Consider the following 19,815-nt stretch of genomic DNA (forward strand, 5'->3'; position numbering starts at 1 on the left):
ACCCAGCCTGTGCTTCTCCCCCTAGTCTGTTGTACCCCTCACCAGTTTTATCGAAAGAGGTCAACAGTGCCTAAAGTGAGACAAAGTAAGTCCAAAGTAGCATAGGGCTAAAATACTTAAAGAATAATCCTAAAATTCTCAATTAAGGAAATACATTTACTATGGAAAATAATTTTTTTTTATACAATATTTTGCTTTAGATGCTTTGGCCTTTCTAGGTTTCCTTACAAAGTGTGTATGAGGAGGTTATTAGTCTAGAAAAACTCAGAAAAAGCCTAGAAAATTTAAGAAGATAGAAATTCTGACGGGATTGGTGTCTCTGGCACTGAATAAATTACCCTAATAGATCACCCCCACTCCAATACAACGTGCACTGCGTGATCACAAGACCAAAGCTGATAGTACCATGGTCATCTGCAGAGTCTGCTCTTTCTAGAGAAGCTAGATTTGGGGGAAAGGGAAAATAACCACTTAGTAACTATTTACTACGTCCCCAAAATAGTTTTAGGTGGTTTACATACACTATTGAATACATTCCTTTCAACAACCCTATGAAACAGACATTATTGTCACATTTAACAGACTAAACTAAAGCTCGGAGGAGTCACAGGCCTCGGGTAAACTGGCAAGTCACAGATGCAAACTCAGGTGTAACTGCTTCCGGGGTCACACTTCATCCACAGGGTGAGGCTCATTTTTTCACTAAAGAGTCCCAGCACCTTTATCAGTACTCAAAGACTCAAAATGTCTGAGACAGGATTATAACCTCTATCATCTACTTCTAAATCCTAGAAAAATGGAAGCTGTTCTCCTCCTGCTTAATTTATTTTGGTTCATATCATTAGCAAAACCATTTGTAACACCAGGACAAATTCATTAGGGAAGGATTTTTGACCCTGAGTTTGGCATATCTTTAAAAGCAGACAAATAATGAAGCATAAAGCTATGTTCATTAATTTACATGAAGTCTCAAATGGTGATAAAGGACTTGCCTGATGTTTCCCTTAATGTAAATGCCCAAATCAATATTCCTAACCCTCTGGCCTCATGCATGCGATCAAACTATAATTCCCAGAGGCCCAGAAGGGCCAGCAGTCAAATGACCTTTATCCTCGTCTCACCTAGGGCTTTGGGGTCATCCCAGCTCAGAGGAGGCCTGTTGAGAGAACTGATGACACCATTTCCCAGGCTGGAGGGAGGCAGCGGAGAATAGAAAAAGCTGTCCCATGGAATTTAAATGGGGCTGCCCCTTTAGAAAGCAACATTACAGTTAAGGAACCAGTGAAAGGGTACTGCTTTTCCTTATTTGTGTATTATTAATGTGATGTTTTAAAATACCACCCTTTTCTGGATGCACCTAGAGTCTGTCATACAGAGTCAGAAAGAGAAAAACAAATACCGTATGCTAACACATATATATGGACTCTAAAAAAAAAAAATGGTTCTGAAGAATCTAGGGGCAGGACAGGAATAAAGACGCAGATGTAGAGAATGGACTTGAGGACACAGGGAGGGGGACGGGTAAGCTGGGACGAAGTGAGAGAGTGGCATGGACATATATACACTACCAAATGCTACATATATACACTACCAAACACTACTATCTAAAATAGATAGCTAGTGGGAAGCAGCCGCATAGCACAGGGAGATCAGCTCGGTGCTTTGTGTCCAACCTAGAGGGGTGGGATAGGGAGGGTGGGAGAGAGACACAAGAGGGAGGGGATATGGGGATATATGTATACGTATAGCTGATTCACTTTGTTATACAGCAGCAACTAACACACCAATGTAAAGCAATTATACTCCAATAAAGATGTTAAAAAAAAATACCACCCTTTTCAATAGGCTTACATGAAGGAATTAAAGCAGGCAGGGTCTTGAAATAATAATTTGCCCACCACTGCCATTTGTCATAAAATCCTTTTCACCGTGGCGATTTAAAATCAACCTTGTAAAACATACCGTGAGGAAAAACAGAAAAAAAATTTTTTAAAGCCACTTCCTTTAAAAATTTCTGAAGTAGTAGTTAACCTGTCAAAAGCCAAATCTCTAGCAATATAATTTAAATGCTGGATTACACTGTTCCTTCCTGGCCATCCATCCAAAGCCCCACGTATGATGTATGATTTTTTTCTAAACAACAGCAAACATTAACGGTTATGCTTATCAAGTGTGAGAGTTCACTCCTGGTTGAGCAGGATGACACGCTTGGCAGGGTTTGGACAAAGGCTGGCCTACGTCATTCCATAATCGGTCAGATGGCTGTACACACGGCTTCTTCACGTGTCCTCGTCAAGCTCATGAGAGGGTGTCACTCACATTTGGATTCCAGAGTCCACCACCACAATAAGCGAGAATATAGATAATATGAACTTCTTTGTCATTAATCCTAAAGCTTAATTAACATGCCCTTGACATTTCTTTTGAGGGAAAAGATAATACATATATTAAAACAATTTTGGAATTATATAGCCAGATAAATATCACTCATCATTGTTCTGAATGTTAAGTCGTCGCTATATACTTTTTTGGGGAGCACTTAACAATTGTGTTGAAGAAAGGACATCAAATGATGCTTAGAAATGTGATACACATTTTCATTTCACACTCCATCAGCTTTTACAGCTGTAGCTCAATGAAATGTAAGAGAGAGCTTGGCAAACAGCCGTATTTACCAAGGTATAAAATAGGGGTCAGGTTACTTTTTTATAGAAAGAAAAAAATGTTTAATTTTCACTCCACATTACTCAAGCAGATATTCAGCTAACACCCTAGAGAAAGGCACCATAACCACATATACTGACATGGTTTAATGCCTGTTTAACTGTATGTAGGTTTTTCCTATATTACAAACAGCTTTGCAAAGCACAAAAATTATCCTTTCCTTACCCCCTTCCACTCAGGATCTACTGACACAGAAACATACTGGATCAGATCATCTTCCGTGTTAAATCTTTCACCTGAAAATAATGGCTTTTGCCCTCTGTTTCTAGCCTAGAAGCAGAAACAGCTTATTCCCTTCACAGGCAGAGAAGCAAAGCTATAGGCATCAGCATAAATGCATCTTTCTAATTCAGATTTCAATCTGTCAGAAAGGATTAAAGCCTCATGCATACATAAAAAGGGTACTATAAATGATAACAGAAACATGGTGGGAAATCACTGTGCTTCCAGAGCTGCTGTTTTACTAGCAGGGTAGAGAGGAAAAGCATCTTCTACTCACCTCTGTTAAACCTGAGATTTCTCCTTTTGCTAATGGTTTGCTGATGGATGGCGTGTATACTTTGGCATCTGAAACTGGCTGCCCTTTCATAAAATGTTTTCCTGATTCATAAACGTTCACTTCGACCATTTTCCCCATGAATGTGGGGTTCTTTGGCACTAAAACCTTAAAAAAAATTCGAGAAGGCTTAATTTTTAAAAATAAAATTTTATCTTAGAACAGTTTTAGACTTACAGAATTATTAAGATAGCACAGAGAGTTCATATACCCCAGACGCAGTGTCCCTCTTATTAACGTCTTATGTTGGTATGATACATGTGTCACAATTAAATGAGCCAATATTGGTGTATTACTATTAACTAAAGTCCACACTTTATTCAGAGTTCCTCACTTGTCCCTTAATGTCCTTTTTCTCTTTGGGGATCCCTTCCTAAGTGGGCTCTATCTTCCAGGTGCTCAAGGACATGGGGATCTCGCAGGAAGGGGAGGCATTTCTGGGAGGGGTAAGGGGCTACAGACAGCGCTCTCTCCTTGTGGGATGCCTGTGGTCCTAGGGCACGTGGAAGGCAGGCCTGGAACCGCCCGAGGCATCAGCCAGTCACTCTTGGACAGGCCTTTGATACCCTGCTCTTGGCTGTCCCAGGCAATGAAGAAAACTGGGACAACACCGATGAAAGCCTTGTACTTTTAATACCTTCCAAGTTTGCTGTCAGAGTCAGGATTTGAGCAGCCACTTCAAATAAAGGCCCGCATGTTTGGGTACATATGTGTGTGTGCAAGTGCACATGTGGGTGTGTGTTTTGGGGGAAGAGGAAGAACATTTCAAAGCCACCTTTTCAATATTCCAAACCTTGGTGTTTGGAGCTAAATGACTCCTTTAACTGATGGCTGTCATTCATTTCTTTCGCTCTGTTATGAAAAGCGTGTATTTGTTAGTTCTACCTCCACGTAGAAGCAGGCCTCTGAAGGGTACTTTGGCTGGCTCACAGGAAACTGTCAGATGGTCCCTTTCCACTAGAGATTACTGACGGAGGTACTTGTTTACCTCGAGCAAATGTTTCCCCTCCTCTTGGACTTACAGGTAGTTTGTATGTATTATGTCTCCCTCACACTTCTATTTCAGTACTTGAGCTACTTGCCAATCTTTTCAAGTCATAATCCAAGATAAATAGACTAATTCTAATCCAGCAATACTTTGATATCTAGATACAATCTTCTGGAAGTCATCTTTTTGTAGAAAAATAATTCCCATGAAATCTTTGATATGCTTGGTTGTAGAGAGCAAAAAAAAAAAAAAAAAAAAAATCAGATGAGAGCCAGAAGTTCCACAGCCAATTTCTCCGAGAGGCAGAAATGGATCTTGGTCTTTCTGAGTTTGATTTTTTATGGCCACTGAGTACACTGCTTCATCAAAGTATAGGAAGAAAAGTCACCTGGGTGGTGGATTACTCATGGCAAGCAAATGGACTACAGGAGCTTTAGTATCAGGATATGAAAGCCCTTTTAAATCAGTTTTTATAAAACAAGAAAATCTCTAGAGCAAACTATCCCTGGGAGATCTGGTACTATTCTCGGGGAAAATAACTCTCCTTGATCTGCTGCCTTGATCTGAATGAAGGGCTCAGTGTTTTTTTCCCTCCGGTTTTAATAATTGGAAAAAGCTCGACTGCTTTAAATTGGAGGAAACAGCTAATGAGGCATGCCATCGCCTTTAAAATGAAGGGGAAAAAAGTTCCCTGCTGAGGCGAAAACCCAGATGGCAAGAGAAAGGAGAGGAAAGAGGCAACCAAAATACGATCAAGCTCCTCCTGAGGGCTGAGCAGAAGTTTGGCCTGAAAAGGAAAATGGTTCTCTGGAGTCAATTACTGAGGTGGAAAACGGAGAAGACAGACTCAGCTCAAACATGCAGTGTTCGGAATCCATCCTCAACTGTAGTCTCTACTGGGGACTGAGCAGGGCACCTTCAGTCTGGGCCATGAAAAGCTCCCCCGCTTTCCCTGAGGACCCAGTGCCCAGTCTGAGACGATTCCACGTGGACCATCCACGCTGGAGGCCCCTCCAGCTCCTGCTTCCCTGCTTTCTAACATGGGCGGTCGGCTTCCCTTGCCCATCCCTTACGTGACTTGCCCAGGCTGGCCTGAAGAGCCTTCCCAAGCCATGACCCACAGAAAAAAATTTCACTTGTCATTTGATGAGAGTAGGAAAAAAAAAAGAAAAGTAGGAAAACTCACTTGATATTAAGAAAAGCGAATACGATCCAGGGATGACCCATGAAATCCCTATGCCCTTATGAGAGTCTGTAACCTGGAGGGGCATATGACACCTCCTCCTTGGCCCTTCCCAGGGTCCATGGCCCCTGAAGGAGGCACTGTTTTCTTCAATCGCTTTTGAACTGCTTTACCACCTGGGGTAGTGGAATCCCAAATGCTGAAATAGAAGTCTGGCTGCTGGTGGGGCAAAGCACGCTACTTTAACGGGCAGGGAGTGGGGAGCCCTTCGGGTTGGCCTCGAACAAAACTCTCATAGTGAAGTTGGTTTGATCCTTACGCTGGTCTCCAGAGTTGTTCACACGACTTGAGTTGAGTCCAACGAACAGACTCTTTTCCCTTTGCCCCCAGCGTTTTTTTATCAATGTGGAAGTTAAAAAAACCAAAAAAACCCCAAAAAACAACACCTGAAACTAAACAAAACTAAAAAAGCCAACCAACAGACCAACCAATCAAAAGCCTGTGTGAGTGCTGTGACAGGGACAGGAAATCCCTGCCCTTCCAGGCTGATGTCGCCGGTACAGACATCCTTCCTGTCTTCTGGACAGAACTTTCCCCTCCACGTTGCCAGGCTGTGGGGATTTTGGCAGTGAGAATTGCCTGTTCCAAACTCCGCAAAGCCAGAGGCTGGTCCTGTCAAAGATGAATGAGGACTAAAACACACTTATTCCTTTGTATAGAATGTTTTGGAGATTAAGCCACAAAGATAAGCCCCATGTTAGCCTGGTTGGCTTGATGCTATAAAATAGCCTTCTTGCGACAAGATTCTACACCTCCCCCCTGCTTTAAGTCTCTTTTGCTTAAATTGATTTACTTTTAGAAGTCTTTCTCATTTTGGAGAAACCCTAAGAACATGGGATTATCTCTTACCTGCTCATAGAATCGATTGTGTGCAACATAAAACTTGGAATCAAAAGATTCTTCTGTGACTAACACTCTTTGTCTCTCACCAATCTGTGGAGAGAAGGGGAGAAAAACAGGAGAGATCAGGGCAAACACCTGAGAATCCAAAATAAATGCCAACCCAAATAGTTATGGACCAGTAAGTCGTGTCTTCTTGAATTTAAAGTAGACTCCAGATTGCTAGCTACTTAACAGCCAATACAAGAATCACTGATTCAAATTTCCAGAAAGACATTATTATCTATGTAGTAATATAAAATTAGTGTAGAACAAAATCTTATTTTCTTACAGAACTATGAAACAAAACTTGATCTTATTTCCTTCTTCAACATAAGTTAGATAATTAAGGCTTCTAAGACATACAAAAATCTTCTAAATATCACTTTGTTTTTCTTGAAACAAAGTTGCAAAACAAGCCAGAACAAGCTGCTTCTAATCCAAATTCATGAAAATATTTTGGCAATATGAAAGTGGTAATAAACATTAATTTGAGTTATGAGGGATGTAACACTAAAGAAAATACCTTAAAAACTAGTCATTAAGTCCCTGTACCTAAACATTTCTCACGTTACATGCAATTCTGAAATTATGATTAATTCAGTTATTTACTTGTTATATACGTTTTCTCTGTCATGGGCAACTGTCTCTTTTTTGTTGCAGGCATGATCCCATATTCATTTTATTTTTTTAAGAGAAAGACAGCAAAAATAGGGGACTGTTAATTCTCTACAGGATCTATATTTACGACCTAAGCATGCATTTTTAATAACCAAGAAGTTAAATCAGCCAAAACGTTGGTTAAAGCAATGTGACCATTTCAAAATAGTCTACTATTTCCAACTTCATTCTACTGTGAAATGCAACATTTAAAGTATCATTACTTTTTTTTTTTTTTTTACAACATGGTCAAAATGTCTGATTTAGCAAACCAGCTGTATTGGATAATTGTGCCTGGAATCATTTTTGCCATTGCTACTTGATAAATACAACCCTCTATGTTAAAGCACATTGGCAAGATTTTTTAAACGAAATCCCTATTCTCATATGTAGGGACTTGTCACCATGTTCAGGCAGTTACCACTCAGGAAACATAAACACAGCTGCACTAAATAGACCACCTAACAAAAAGAAAAAAACAAGAACACCAAACTCTTCTGTCCATTATACAATGCCAATACCTAAAAACACCATAATTTGCTCTTTTTCACTCTCTCATTCAAATGTAGCCCCCTTAGCCGAAGGTTGTAAGGTTTCTAGGATACTTATCAAACACTTAACTTAGCTCACTCCTTGAAAACCAGTGAAAAGTTCCCGCACTATTGTCTCTTTTAAAGATCAAGGAGAAACAAAAGAACAACTCCCAGCTTCTACTTTGAGCTTTAATGGTCCTGTTTATTAAAAAAGACTGATGAATATTGGGTTTCACTGAAGTATATTCTACTGGAAGGAAACTTAGAATGTTTGCACACATTTCACAGTGTGAGTTGCTTATAACTTAAGATAAGTATCTGTCAATGGTTCTTAAGGAAATCTGCAATTACACTTCATCTAACATTAAGTTTTCAGGAAATTAACAACAATACGAGAGAGCAGAGCCACTGAAAACGTATGCCGCTTCTTTCCTCTTGTTGGAATTAACGTGGACAGTTGTAGTAATCATTTTTGGGCTATTCCATTTTATCTGGAGAGAATAACGATGACAGTAATATATACATATTGAGTTAGAAAGACTTGCTATGTTTATACAGTAGAGGGCAGGGCTTTCGATCAACCATCAGAGAACTATTTGTATGTGAGTATTTAACTATTATTTGCCAAAGGGATTCAGGAAAATTGCTACGGGCAGTAATTTATAGTGGCAAACACCTCTCCAATCACCCTTTTGGTCCCCTCAACTATGGATTCTGTCTCATTGGTGAGGCTCTTAAAGTCCCCCAGAGGCTACTGAGCAAAAATGAACATAAGCAAGATAGGACTTTGATGAAAAACTGACGCAGTCTATCCCCAACCCCTAAAAAATCCAACAAAAACAAATAATAAATGCTCTACGCAGTACTTTTTTTTTAAGAAAGAAGTTGCAATGAAGTGAATTATCAAATATGACCTTTAAGAGAATCAACTGTTTCAAATAACCTTAAAAACAACAAGGAAGTTAAGGAAGGGGGGGCGGGTTTCAGCTGGAACTCTGGAAGAGGCAACTTTGCCCTGGTGACAATAAGGAAACTTATGGGCCAAACGTATTATTAGCCTCAAATGTTTTTTCAAATGAGCCACCTCCTTACTCTCCAATTGTTTTCTCCCCAGCCCCACACGATAGCCCAGTATGGTTAAAGACCACATAACAAGATTTAGGATAATCATCCTGATTTACCTAAGAATGCCTCTGCTATCCAGCAAGGAAGTCCTGTTCTCAGAGGAAAAAGCAGGACTTCAGGAGAAAAAGGGCAACCGTTACCCTTAGGCCACTAGGACTACAGCCACCCAGCTTTCTCTTATGCTAAAGGCAGAGCTAATCCACTAAAGCAGGGGTCCCCAACCCCTGGGCCACGGACAGGGTCGCAGAGCAGGAGGTGAGCGGCGGGCGAGTGAGTGAAGCTTCACGTGCTGCTCCCCATCGCTCGCATTACAGCCCCCCAATCCGTGAAAAACTGTCTTTCACAAAACTGGTCCCTGGTGCCAAAAAGGCTGGGGACCACTGCCCTAGAGGGACCAGTTTGTCTTAGAGAACGATGGGTGTACACTGTGTCTTCTCTGAGATTCTGCAACATCTACTCTCTGCTGACATGCTGATATTCTGCTGAGAAGGCGGCTTCCTGGGCTACTCACCATCCCTGTCCGAACCTTCCCTAAGAGCTGGAACCTCCGGCAGGAAGGCAAGGTTACATCGCTGGCTTAAGACAAGCTCTTTGAAGAGGAAGTTAACAACAAGACTGCTTGAGTAATTTAAAAAATGAACAGACTCCTGAGTTTATAGAATATTTGTATACATACACACACACACACATATATTTTGAGAATGTAGAGGAGGTTGAAAACAATGGTTTCCATAAACTTTGTGACTGGTAGCACAATGCGGCTGTTCAGCAGGGATGATTAAGATGCAAGTGGAACTGTAAACCCAAAGAATGGTCGGTCGGTCTGGAGGGTGATTTTAAGATAACTGGAACTTTCAAGGACAGGAAGAAAGGGGGAAGTTATTTGGAGGGAGAAGGAATGGTCAGAAGCAGGAATGCACAGTTCTAGTAGAGCCCAGGGGAGAGGAAGAGGAAGAAGGTTTATTCAAAACCATCAAATGCCACATATTCGAACTGGACAGTAGGGTGAGAGGACATGGGTCTGGGTAGATTATTTTTAAGGTAAAAGAGATTTGGCTACATTTTGGGACTCTGCTTTCCTCATAGAAAAAAATGAGAGTTTGGAAGAAGTGACGTGGAGCTGGGGAGAGGTGAGCAGGGCTGAAGAGGAAGTAGATTCTGATTTTTAGAGGACCTTTCAGTTCCAAAATTCTCAGTCGTCATTCATGGTAGATTTGGTCTGCTCACAAGGTTTCAGATGAAGGAAATATGTACTCTAAATCCAGGCTGTCTCTTTTTTCACAGTAACTGTATGCTTAGAGCCCTCTGCAAATTACAGGTACTTTCTTGCTGCACTTAAAGTAACAACGTGATCTTAATACCCACCAAGAAACATTTACAAAGTCTTTCATAGAGCTATTCAGTGACCTGAACCCCGAAGAATCCTGTCAAAATCTTCCCAACAAAGCCCTTTTTAAAATAACCTCTTTTCCTTCTGATTTTCTTTACAGGTATATAATTTATAGCTGATTAAATAAAATGCTTCTTTAATTTCTAGAGCATTTTAGAGTTTAAGAACTAGGGCTGGGGGACTTCCCTGGTGGCTCAGTGGTTAAGAATCCACCTGCCAATGCAGGGGACACAGGTTCAATCCCTGATCCAGGAAGATCCCACATGCCACAGAGCAACTAAGCCCATGCACCACAACTAGTGAGCCTGCATTCTAGAACCCGTGAGCCACAACTACTGAGCCCGCGTGCCTAGAGCTCGTGCTCTGCAGCAAAAGAAGCCACCGCAATGAGAAGCTCGCGCACCACAACGAAAGTAGCCCCTGCTCGCCACAACTAGAGAAAGCCGTGAGCAGCAACGAAGACCCAACACAGCCAAAAATAAATAAATAAATAAATAAATGTATTAAAAAAAAAAAAAAAAGGGTTTCCCTGGTGGCGCAATGGTTGAGAATCTGCCTGCCAATGTAGGGGACACGGGTTCGACCGCTGGTCTGGGAGGATCCCACATGGCGCGGAGCAACTAGGCCCATGAGCCACAATTACTGAGCCTGCGCGTCTGGAGCCTGTGCTCCGCAACAAGAGAGGCCGCGAGAGTGAGAGGCCCGCGCACCGTGATGAAGAGTGGCCCCCACTTGCCGCAACTAGAGAAAACCCTCGCACAGAAACGAAGACCCAGCACAGCCATAAAGAAAGAAAGAAAGAAAGAAAGAAAGAAAGAAAGAAAGAAAGAAAGAAAGAAAGAAAGAACGAACGAACGAACTAGGGCTGGGAATACAACCCCCTGCACTTTTATGGGAAACTCAATTTCCATTTACAAAGTTTGACTTTCAGGACATTTGTCAGGACTTTTCAAAGTGGCTGTCAGTCCTGGTACCTACTGTAACAACCTAGATGCACTTTGTAATTTATTCATCAGATGTCAGTGAAGACAGTGGCTTTTCCAAGGACGTTCAGAACTTCACTTAGTACATTTTAACCTGACTTCATAAATACATTTTATGAAAAATGAACTATAGAAATAGTCTTGTAAAAACCTTCCCTCCATTTCACAGATTGGGTCACTGAAGGAAGAGAAGGTACAGAAAACGTCCACAGGTTCCTGCATTACCGCTGATCTCACAGAGGTGATGGGAACTACGGCTCCCACCATGAAAGGAGTGTAGTAGAACTTTCTAGGCTTTGTTGAAAAGATATGAGAAAAGCTCTTATGCTTTTTTTTTTTTTTTTTTTTAAACCACAAAGGGAGAAAAGACCCTATTCCCCTAAATAGACAAAGAAGGTAAGAACATGAAGGGGGCTTAGCAATCTCTGATTTCACAGAGAGGAAACAGGTCCAGCAAGATGCGGTGATTTGCTCAGTGGCAGAAAGAAGTCTTGGAAGCATTCCTGCTACTTGATGTCTCCTATTTAATTGCTAGCTGCAGAAAACGTACAACATCATGGCTCTGATTCTGCAGTGCATGGCTTTTCCTTGAGCAGAGAAACATCTGTGACAAACAAAAAGCAATGTTTTTTTAAAATTCAATTTGGGGGTAGATTTTACAGTACATTACATAATCAGCTGGCTGTGTTATTTGTGTCACATCTATGCTTCAAATTTCCCGAGTGCCTTAAGTGGTGAGAAACATCACTTCTAACCATATGGCCAGATAACACACAGAAAACACACACTTGCATTAAAAAAGCAGTGGTTTCCAACAGAATTTGGTTGCTGAATGAATGTTCATTCAAGCACATTCTATTTCTCCATTTGTCCTAAAACAAACAATACTCTGTATGGCTATTTAAGGATTTAAAGAGAGAAACTAAAAAGAATTGCTTCAAGACAGGCAGACAATACTGAAATTTAACAAAGACATTAAGAGTGCTTGGGCTTTTACCTTTAACCCAGTAAGAAATGTTACTTGTATAAGTATTCCTTGAACTAGAAGAAGCAAAGAGTTTCTTTTAAACCCATATATGGCTTTAAAGTATAAACTTTATGTAAATCTTACTTTTAACTAGTTTTTTTTTTTTTTCCCCTTCTTCTCACTTTTGTTTTACTTAAACAGAAAGCCTGAGGTGTGGCTTTAGAAAATAACTGCAATTCACTTTCTACTCTGAAGGGTTAGGTTAGAGAGATTTTAATTAATTCAATATAACCACTCAGAGTATCCAAAAAACATTCACAAAGGACAGATATATATTAGAAGACCTGTGTAAGAGAAATATTTATTTCTTGAAAACAGTTATAAGAAGGTAGAGGAATTATTTTGCTTCCCCTGAAAAGTTTCTAGCAATTAATTTTTCTGTCCAATTGCCTTAGGTGGAAAAATACAGATTTAAAACATACATATCAAACGCTCTCATAATTATTTACAGCACGTTCCTAATAAACTTAAATTTTATCTATGTTTATCCTATACAGTATTCTGACATGCTACTTCTGCAGCTAAGTTTTTTTTTTTTTTTTTTTTATTGTAGATAATAAAATACAATTTTTCTACCTGACTGGTTTCTGAATGCATGACTCTGGGAAATGTCAAATGTCTTTCTTTACCTCCAGTCAAATTAGTTTTTTTTTTTTTTTTCCCCTAAGCTGCCTGGAACATGTTAAACACAAGGCTGTGACCTTAAACTCTGAAATAATATTTCTAGTGTCTGTGCAAAAGCCTGCCCTCACATACACCTTTAGACTAATTACTGCAGTGTAATGTTGCCAGTGAACCACTGTAATTACACTTGGAGAAAAGTATGGTCTTGTTCTTTCCTAGCTAATGAAAATGATAACCTTTCCATTTTGATTCATCATTCACAACAGGCAGAACATGCGAGGCTGGGTCTCCACGGTATACAGTAATTTTCCTGACTGTTTATGCACACTTCTGTTTTCTGGCCCTGCAGAGGCTGGAATTAAAGAAGCAGGCATACTTAACGCTAAAAACAGTCAACAGTAATAATAGCAATAACATTAAAATTTAATATCATCCTTACTCCACAACGCCATTCTATAATGAAATAAGGCCATGACACAGGAATGTGTGTCAAAAATGATGATAGCATAGAAAACAAGTAATGAGCCTCTAAGTCCATCATATTCAAAATGCTTGCCATCAGTTTACTGGTCTACTTAAGGATTCCTGAGAGAAGATGTGGGACAGTTCATTGTGAAAGGAGCTGGACTTGTATCTGACTCTTAAACAATGACAGGAAATACATTCTATTAGATTAAAAAAAAAAACACTATCCTCTGTGTGAAGAAACACATATTCTTTAGCTATAATTATTATTAGAATTAAACGTGTTCAAAAGGGAAAGAATGTTCCTTTGAGGTAGAATATCCATACCTCTAAAGTGTTTATGTTTATCTAGTAATTGCCATGAGTATCTTAGTGGCTTTATTATTCCTTCTTCACATTTCAGAAATAACCTAAACACCAAAGAAAAACTGAAAAACAATTTGGCTTTTTGAAAGTCCTTCCTCCCAAAGCAATGATGAAAGTTACAAAGACCAGACACAAGGTGGTTCTGTTGAATCAAATCAGACTACGAAATTTCTTCTAACAATGGCCCTTGTGCTTTTGTCTTCAATTGTTGGCTGGTTTCCTTCTAGCTATGTGCCCACCCCAGTAAGAGAAAGGCAACCCAAGGGAGGCTCTTCCCAGTTGGAGGCAAATGCCATTCTTAATAACAAAGCCATTTTCTTCTGCTGGTTGACAGCCAACAATAACAGTACAGTAACAGTGCTTTACTGATCTCGTAAAAGTCATTCTAGACAGCAAGTACGTACATGACAAATGCTGACCTGATCCCTTTGCAGCATTAGAGATCTGTACCTGAGAGCTGACTGAACTTCCAATTTGAAAACCAGCCACGTTTTAATTACCTGCCTGTACATTTTTGGTATTCTAGAACATCCTCTTGACAAACTCAAACAAGTTGCCTTTCCTTATCACAGACTCGGCACAAGTATGTTACCTCTATTTTTTCCCAGACTAGGCAAGCTCTATAATGCCCAGGCAGTATAGGAAACTGCTCAACATCTAAAACTACCAAAAGCCCTAAAACCAGATGTTGCCAGTAATATCTATTCATGAGGTCTTGTTAATGGGATGACCAAGTGGGGCCAATATGGGATATGTATGTGGAACCCTTTTTTTAATTAAAATTTCAATTCCAAGATTGAACAATTATCTCCATTTGCTTCTACCTTCCTGATCTTTTCCCATTGGTCCCTATCAGTCATTACTCAGCAAGTCTGGGCCAATTTTCTTTGATGAGCTTTTCACATAGGCACGAAGGTGACCATCCTTGTATCTTAGAACTATTGAACAGGCTACCTTCTTGGAAAGTGTCTTTAGAATTTTCACTGATGACACAATAAATAATCCAAATTACAAACTCAGACAGGCAGCTGAGTTTTAGAGAGAGATTTAGTGTTCATGTAATCTAGTAATGTGCAGTAATTACTTGCCAACTCACCTCACAGTTGCCCAAAGCCCTCATTCCAAAAGCACTGAGCACCAGGCACCTTCAGTCTCCTATGCTACCAAATACTCTATCAAAACAGTACAAGACTTGGAAGAATTCAAAGAAAGATTCAGACATTTGGAGAGAAAAGGTGTGGGTGTGGTATACAGGACACCTAATTTTCTTTGGGGGGAAAGAAAGCTTCTTTTCAAATACTAATTTATAGAAGAAGATGGACAGGTTCTAGCGTACTCAGGCTCTAAATGTGAATTTTTTGAATTATGAATTCAGAGCTGTGTGGGTGGTGGAATTAAAAGATCATTTAGTTCAAAGGCTTCCCTGATAGCACAGCGGTTAAGAATCCGCCTGCCAATGCAGGGGACACGGGTTCGTGCCCTGGTCTGGGAAGATCCCACATGCCGCGGAGCAACTAAGCCCGTGTGCCACAACTACTGAGCCTGCGCTCTACAGCCCGCGAGCCACGACTTCTGAGCCCATGCCTAGAGCCCGAGCTCTGCAACAAGAGAAGCCACCGCAATGAGAAGCCCGCGCACTGCAACGAAGAGTAGCCCCTGCTCGCCGCAACTAGAGAAAGCCGTGCGCAGCAACGAAGACCCATAACTTTAAAAATGGATTTTATCCTGACAGTTGCTTTTAGGCATGTGGTAAATTAATGAATTAATCTAACGCTGCACCATCCAGTACAGTGGCCACCAGCCACAAGTGGCTGTGGAGCACCTGAAACATGGCAAATCCAAATTGAGATGTGCTGTGAAACACACACCAGTGTAAAAAACTTACCAGATTTCAAAAACTTAACATAAGTAAGAGTATAAACTAGCTCATTCCTTTTATATTGATTACATGCATGTTGAAATTGTAAAAATTAATCAACAGAACCTCAATGAAACCTCAATGAAATTAGAGTCGGGAGGCCAGAAGGGGAAGTCCTGTGTTTTATGAGGATTGCAGAGCCCAACAGGAAGAAAGACTTTCTCTTCTTTCCTGGCAAGAGCTCTGCTAATGAGAGACCAAAACAACTCAGCCAATGAAAAGTCACAATAGTGCTTTCTCAATTCCTCCAGTGAACTCTCCGCTTACTATACTCATCCTAAGTTCCTTTTCCCCTCTTTAAAAGAGTTCTCCTCTCCTTGCTGTGTGGGGACTTGCATGTGGTTCACTGTGGTTGTAGACCCCAAACTGCAATTCTCTGTTGATCCGTCATAAACCCATTTTTATTGGAGAAACAAATGGCAGCCTATTTCTTGTAGGTCAACAAAATGATGATATTTCTGATATATAAATGAAATATATATTAAAATTAATTTCACCTGTTTTTTACTTTTTTTAGCATAGCCACCAGAAAATTTAAAATAACATCTGTGGTTCATTTCCTCTGGACAGCACTGCCCTAAAACATTATTAGGTAGTTTAAAAAAATTTAACAGAAATCCTCCCTTTCACTATTTTAAGGACCAGATTGATCATTTAAAAATTTTTTTTTTAAACTCACCACAAATACCCTTAAATTTGCACTAATCATGTAAATGAAATGCTTTAATTTTAGGAAAGAATGCATACATATCTATAAATTGTTAAAGGCAGAAATTTTGAACTGCTAAAGTTCTCTTTTTGACCTTTAAATTAATCTTGTTTTCATTTTTCTGGTCGACCCTAGCCTCTCCAAAAGCTTAAGGCATGATCAACTTGCTTATTGTTTTTCGGGGAATCAGGCAACCAAAGAGAGGCCATCTAAATTTCCCAATCTGTCATTTCCCATTTTGTGTGGCTGCAAAAGCAAATGATGTTTGAACTTAAAAGGCAGAAACAGACCATTCTCAACTTCATTTTTTAAAAAGCCAAAATGAACGTCCAAAATATATACCACCTTCGGTAAGATAAATCTTTTGTTACCAACTCTATTACCAGAGAACTCAGCATAGATGTGAGCAATAAATAACACGTGCAGTACACCCACCATCTTTCAACCATTTGCCAGTCGGGATGGAGGCAGAGGAAGCAGAATGGATTAAGCAGAAATCAAAGACATCCAAGCTCTAATGGTGCCTAATTAGCATAACAAAAGACATTGCCACAATCTTTCAGCAGCGGGCAATACATCTCATTAAAGAAGACTGAATAACAATTATTCTCTCCTGCTCCCCCCCACCCCAACCCCTATGCTTCTTGGCTTAGCTCTGGGAGACCCTGAGAGCTGGGCTTGAGAGCTTCTGCTTTCTTGGCCAGGCGTCGCCGCTGCAGGGAAAGAGCCCACTTGTATTACTGTGCACCTGCATCTCAATGCTTTATTCTGCTTTCCTCTCCTGCTGTGAAAATGTAGCTTCTTCAAGCACACCAAGTCCTACTATGCGGTTTATAGGTATATAATATTGAGAAACAGCAATGACGACCTAAAAAATGAATACCAGTTCCCCCTAAAATATCTTTATTTAAAGAAAATGATCTATTTGTTTCTCTTCACTTATTCTGTTTTTCCCCTTTGATATTACTACCCTGTCTCAGAGTTAATGAAGCTAAATTGAAATTTGACCAAATTTATCGCAACCAGTAATTAGCCCTGAGTATGTGCGCATGCACGTGTGCGCGTCTGCATGAACGCACACACACACACACACACATATACATACATACATCATGGAACTTAAATGAGAGCAGTCTGGTTCAGACCTATCCTCTCTCCCCATCTCCTCTTGATGATAGACAACTGAGAAAATATATGAAATTCAACACAAGGAAATTGAGGTTGCAGGTGAACACGTGGGTAGTTGTTGTATAAATTTAAACCAAGAATAAAAGATTCCACTTAAACCAAGGATAAAAAAATATTCTTCCAGGGTGATCACTAAGAAAGATGAAAGCTTCAAGTAATCCTATGTACTTTTTCATATCAATCCACTTTGGGGGAAGGATTGAGTGGGGAGGAGAGAGAAAAGGATGCAGTTATTTAAACCAAACAATTTCCAGTTCTGAGCTATATTTTTTGATCAGTAACCTTTCAAAAAGGAATCTAGTTATGAGGGCTCCTTTGATTTTTGTTTTTTAATGGTCTCTCCTGCCAAACATAATATTACAGAGTCTATGTAAACCCAAACACTGCCATGTCTGTGAGCTGCCCTAGGAAAAGCTGTTGACCACAGGGGTGGCCAGGAACCTCTGCAATCGTTAGAGAGACTCAAGAGCAAACACTGAGCCAACGCACTGCGTAGCTGGGAAAGCCTACTGAACCTACGTAGCGCGCCTGGATTGTCCACACTGCTGCAAAGTCGCCGCCCTGCAGGAACTGAGAGACCTTGAGAATATTCAGGTCATTCACATCACAGGCAGCAGACGTGCGGCGAGACATTTTGATGCTATGCACAATCTGCACATGGCAGCACACAGTTAAAATAAAACTTGAGAAGTTACTTAAATCTTAAAAGGCCCTTCTCTCTCTGGTGAACTACTCAACATTCAAGAGCTGGTTTCCACCTTCCACCCTTCAGGAAGAGTGAATTTTAAAAAATCCTCCCTCCCACTTCTCCTGTTTAATAGATCACACTGTTTTTGTTTTTTAACTTCTTGCCTATTTCCACCTTAAAGTTTTGCCAAAAAGTAGTATTCAAACACAACACATTATTAGGAAGTCTATCCTGCTTTATCTTTTAAAGTACAACAATTTGGTATTTTAATTCCCAGTCAGTAACTAGATCTCTGGTCATCACCACAGTCTGAGTCTACTGGTCTGACATCTTACAGAGGTATCTGGGTACATCAGTACAATATCCTTCTCTTTTAAGACAGAACCCTGGCCAAGAAGAGAAGAGCTTGAAAAGTACTAACCAGGGAGTCAAGAAGCCTTTCATTCTCCAGACGAAGGAACAAGATAAAACCCCAGAAGAACAACTTAGTGAAGTGGAGATAGGCAATCTACCCAAGAAAGAGTTCAGAGTAATGATCGTAAAGATGATCCAAGAACTCAGGAAAAGAATGGATGCACAGAGTGAGAAATTACAAGAAATTTTTAACAAAGAGTTAGAAAATACAAAGAACAACCAAACAGAGCTGAAGAATACAATAACTGAAATGAAAAATACACTAGGAAGGAATCAACAGCAGAATAAATGAGGCAGAAGAATAGGTCAGTGAGCTGGAAGGCAGAGTGGTAGAAATCACTGCTGTGGAACAGAATAAAGAAAAAAGAATGGAAAGAAATGAGGACAGCTTAAGAGACCTCTGGGACAACATCAAACGTACCAACATTCACATTATAGGGGTCCCAGAAGGAGAAGGGAGAGAGAAAGGGCCTGAGATAATAGCTGAAAACTTCCCTAACATGGGAAAGGAAACAGTCACCCAAGTCCAGGAAGTGCAGAGTCCCATACAGGATTAACCCAAGGAGGAACACGCCGCGACACACAGTCATCAAACTGACAAGAGCCACTAACTAGCTGTTTGACTCCAAACAAATCATTTCACTTTGGGGCCTCAGTTTCCTCATCTTAAACAAGGGGGAAGGAGGTTGAAACCAGTAACCTGAAAGGCCACTTCTGGCCCACATATCCATGGAGGAGGCAGGGCCAGCAAGGTGTCTGTCCTGCAGTGAAGGCTAAGGGTGCATGATGGGAAGGGAGCTTCTGCTGGCAGTGGTTGTGGTGGCAGCAGCAGTAGTGTCCCGTGGACATGGCCAGGGGCTGGCCCTTGCCGCACAGCTTGGCACTAGTCTCATCACCAGTATTCCTTCCTTCCACTTCCAGAGCTGACACATAGCCTGGGATTAACAACATTTGCCAAAGGCAAGGCTGAGTGGAAGAATGAATGGGAGTAACATTTTGGGGATTCGGTTTACCTGTCTGGAAGAAACAATTAAAATAATCACCTGGCTTGAATCTTGAGTTGTCTTCAGATTAATGACCTAGCTTTTGGGAGTCAGTATATGTGCTGGAAAAGTTGGATTACTGTTGGCATTACAGCTGATAGTACTCCTGTTACCGCCAGGAGTATATTCCCAAATTTCATGCATCTTTCATTTACTATAGAAGGTAGCTCTGTGAGCTGAAACACATTCATGAGTTCAGCATTACTGCTGGATATCTTGATTGAAGGAGTCAAGAGAAAAATCTAAGTAGAAAACTATCTTGGGGCTCTATCCAATTACTGCTTCAGAATAG

General features: G+C 40.5%; 1 protein-coding gene across 4 annotated transcripts in view; it reads right to left on the reverse strand.

Moving 5' to 3' along the window:
* CDKAL1 (CDK5 regulatory subunit associated protein 1 like 1) overlaps positions 1 to 19,815 on the reverse strand; it is a 669,276-nt gene that overhangs the window by 30,147 nt on the left and 619,314 nt on the right. For all 4 annotated transcript variants that reach the window (XM_007197148.2, XM_057555487.1, XM_057555486.1 and 1 more), the window contains 2 exons: positions 6,361 to 6,444; positions 3,224 to 3,388 (listed from right to left, as the gene is read on the reverse strand). In XM_007197148.2, the coding sequence (XP_007197210.2) occupies positions 3,224 to 3,388; positions 6,361 to 6,444 (249 nt within the window). The remainder of the gene's footprint in view (positions 1 to 3,223; positions 3,389 to 6,360; positions 6,445 to 19,815) is intronic.

This window comes from Balaenoptera acutorostrata, chromosome 10, assembly GCF_949987535.1.
Source record: "Balaenoptera acutorostrata chromosome 10, mBalAcu1.1, whole genome shotgun sequence".
Taxonomy (NCBI): Eukaryota; Metazoa; Chordata; class Mammalia; order Artiodactyla; family Balaenopteridae; genus Balaenoptera; species Balaenoptera acutorostrata.